We start from the raw sequence: 3461 nt of genomic DNA on the forward strand, positions 1-3461 counted from the left end.
TTTTGTAGAATATTTTTCAGTGGCAGATTTGTGTAAACCCCAATTGAGTGGGCTTGGAAGTAGGGGTGTAGTTTTCTAGAAGAATATACTAGTGACAATGATGTCTTATCCGCTAAGGGATAACGTCCCTCTATTTCAGATAAGATTTTACTAATATAGTAGATGGGGCGTTGTACAGCATTCTCTTCTCGCACCAAGACTGAACTGATGGCTTTAGTTGAAACAGCTATGTATAAATATAGCTTTTCTCTAGGCGTTGGTTTAGAAAGTACCGACAGGGAAGCAAAATACTTTCGTAACTGTTCAAAGGCTTCTTGGCATTCGTCTGTCCATTGAAACCTAGAGTTACGGGCGCCTCTGAGTATTTTGAAGAAAGGCAGATATTTGTCTCCTAAGCGTGCCAGGAAACGAGACAACGCTGTAATTCTCCTATTCAGCCTTTGGACTTCCTTGATGTTCTTCGAGGGCACCATATCTCTTAACGCCTTAATCTTTTCGGGATTGGCTTCAATTCCTTTGTGGGTTACCATAAAACTCAAAAATTTTCCATAAGTGACTCCGAAGGCGCATTCGGCGGTGTTGAGTCACATATTGTAGCGTCTCAACAGATGGAAGCACTGTTCCAAGTCAGAGATATGTTGAGATTTTTTTAGACTCTTTACCAACATGTCGTTGACGTACACCTCCATATTACGTCCAATAAGGGTTTTGAAAACCTTATTCATGAGACGTTGATAAGTTGCTCCAGCATTCTTGAGCCCGAATGGCATCACCCGATAACAATACAACCCTTTATCTATTTGGAATGCTGATGCATCTTCGTCTGTCGGATTCATCTTGATCTGGTTGTAACAGGAGTAGGTGTCCATGAAACTCAACATTCGATGCCCATAAGTGGTATCGACTAACTGGTCGATACGCGGAAGAGGAAAGCTGTCTTTTGGGCAGGCTTTATTGAGATCTATGTAATCTATGTACATTCTCCATGCACCGCTTCCCTTCCGAACCAATACGACATTTGCCAGCCAAGTAGAATAATGCACTTCTTGTATGAATCCGGCTTTCAGGAGTTTGTCCACCTCTTGTTCGATCGCCTGCTGACGATCTAGTGTAAAATTCCATTTCTTCTGGAAGATTGGTTTGTTCGCCAGATTGACCATAAGGGAATGCACAATTACTTCATGGTCAATCCCGGGCATATTCATCGGACTCCATGCAAAAATGTCCTGATTTTCTCGTAGAAAATTTGTGAATATTTTCTTCTCGTCTTCTTAGAGAAGTGACCCAATTTGCACCGTCTTTAGAGGATGTTCTTCAGAGATAGATACGGTGGTGAGTTCTTCTACTGGGGAGGCTATCTGAGGTATGTCTTCATTCTGGAGATCACAATCCTCAATGTTTAGAGTATCAGTCGGGCGTGTTTTGACCTGCCTGAGATAGTAGGTTTTAATGTTGTTTGTTGATCTCCGCATACCACACTAACTCCTGTCGGAGTGTGGAACTTCAGCTTGAGGTGAGGGATAGAGGTGGCAATCCCAAAAATTGACTGGAGTGGCCTTCCAAAGATAGCGTTGTAAGCCGATTCAGACTTTACAATGATGAACTGGATAGAGTGTGTAGATTATTGGGAGAATTCTCCAAGTACAACTGGGAGACTGATTATCCCTTCTACTCGTATAGGTCGATTATCAAATCCATATAAAGGACCTGCCGCAGGTTGAAGCTTTTCTCTGGAGAGACCCAAATTAAGGATGATAGAGTAGAACAGGATATCTACAGAGCTACCGTTATCCACAAGAATTCTCTTAACATTATAACATGGGTCACCTATGCTAGCATTGAAAACAAGAGAATTTTGGTGAGGGATTTTTACTCCCTCCAAGTCAGAGTCATCAAAGGTGATGGTGTGATCTACACGAGCTTTCTTTGGAGTTGAAATTTCATCCACTGCCAAAAAGACTTTATCGGATAGCAAAGGTCCTCCGGCTATTGTCTCAATTTCCCCAACTGCTATTCGATTATTTACTGGTGGCCTATGTTGTCGATCTTTCCCCCCAGCGGGACGAGTTTCCTCTCGAGTAGGTGGATCCTGAATAAACTGCCGAAGATAACCTTGACGGATAAGCCTTTCAATTTCCTCCTTCAGTTTTCTACAGGCTTCTGTAGTGTGGCCACGACTACGATAGAAATAGCAGTATTGGTCCTGATTTCCTGTGTTCGGCTTCAATGGATGTGGCCACTTTACCGTATCTTGATCTTGAACAACCATTAACACATTTGCTCGAGACGTATTGAGAGGAGTGTACTCTTTCTCCTGTCAAGGTTCTCGTCGTGGCAATGGAGGCCTCGGAGGTAGATTTTTCTTTCCTTGCTTCTTTCGTTGCGAGGCAGAATTATCTGTCCCTGGTGCTCCCTTGTGCTTTCCAATAGATTGTTAAAACTTTTTCCTATGGGCATTTATAGTCTCATATGCCGAGATTTGTGCTTCTTCACGGTGAATTAAATTGCCATATGAAGGAACAGTGTCACGCATAAGTGTCGAATAGAAGGGGCCAGAGCGAAGGCCTCCAAGGAAGACTCCTCTCAACAGTTCAAGATCTACTCCTGGATTTGTCGAGCATTAGTGGAGAATCGCTGAAAATACTCCTTTAAAGATTTTCCTTCGTTTTGGCGGATTCAAGAGAGATGAGAAGAATCCTTAGCAATTCTTCGGTTGGCTACGAACTGCTCGACAAAAGCTTTTGCCAATTTTATAAATGAGGGGATCGTCCCCGACGGAAGTGAGGAGAACAACGTGCGAGCCTATCCTTTAAGGGTGGCAGGAAAGACTTCGCAGAGGAGAGCGTCTGAGGCTCGCTAAATGTGCATAATGGTTATGTAGTGGTCGATATGCTCATACGGGTCTAACGTTCTGTCGTAAGACTCGATGTTGGGTAGTTTAAATCTAGCCGGAATAGGGTACTGTAGTATAGTCTCAGTTAGAGGTGATGACTCCTGGAAGTCTCTCTGACGAAAGGTTTGTCTCACATCCCCTTGGGGGAATTCTTCCCTTACCAACCTTCGCAGTTCGTGATGCAGAGCGTCGTGAGGGAGCTCTGCAACGCGTTGTTGAGCAGAGTCTTCTGGGAGATCTGGGAGAATGCGAGGCTGCCGAATTGAGGGTGGAGGATGTGTAGAACTTGACGTATCGGCGAGTTCATTATCCTGTCGATACTGAGGAAATCTTCTAGGTGAAGGGAGATGAACTTCTACTTGAAGATGTTCAAATTGGACATCTTCAACCCGTGGTGGATTCTGAGGGAGAAAACTTCCTCCTGTTGTGCCAATGTTGGCTGTCGATTCTCTCGCAGGAGTTGAAGGATCTCGTTCTGAGATTCTTCCATCTTCCAGATTCTTTCTTCCAAAGAAGGTCCCGAGGTCTCTTCTCTTGCAGCATTCTACCCCCCCCCCCCCCCCTCAAA

At 44.1% G+C, this 3461-nt stretch overlaps 1 protein-coding gene across 1 annotated transcript; it reads right to left on the reverse strand.

The window, feature by feature from the left end:
• Window positions 1–1621: 1621 nt before the first annotated feature.
• Window positions 1622–2269, reverse strand: LOC110094510. Its single transcript, XM_020819757.1, has one exon. The coding sequence runs from the start codon at window positions 2267–2269 to the stop codon at window positions 1622–1624; it is 648 nt and encodes a 215-aa protein (XP_020675416.1).
• Between the last annotated feature and the right edge of the window lie 1192 nt (window positions 2270–3461).

Source organism: Dendrobium catenatum, unplaced genomic scaffold, assembly GCF_001605985.2.
Source record: "Dendrobium catenatum unplaced genomic scaffold, ASM160598v2 fragScaff_scaffold_542, whole genome shotgun sequence".
Taxonomy (NCBI): Eukaryota; Viridiplantae; Streptophyta; class Magnoliopsida; order Asparagales; family Orchidaceae; genus Dendrobium; species Dendrobium catenatum.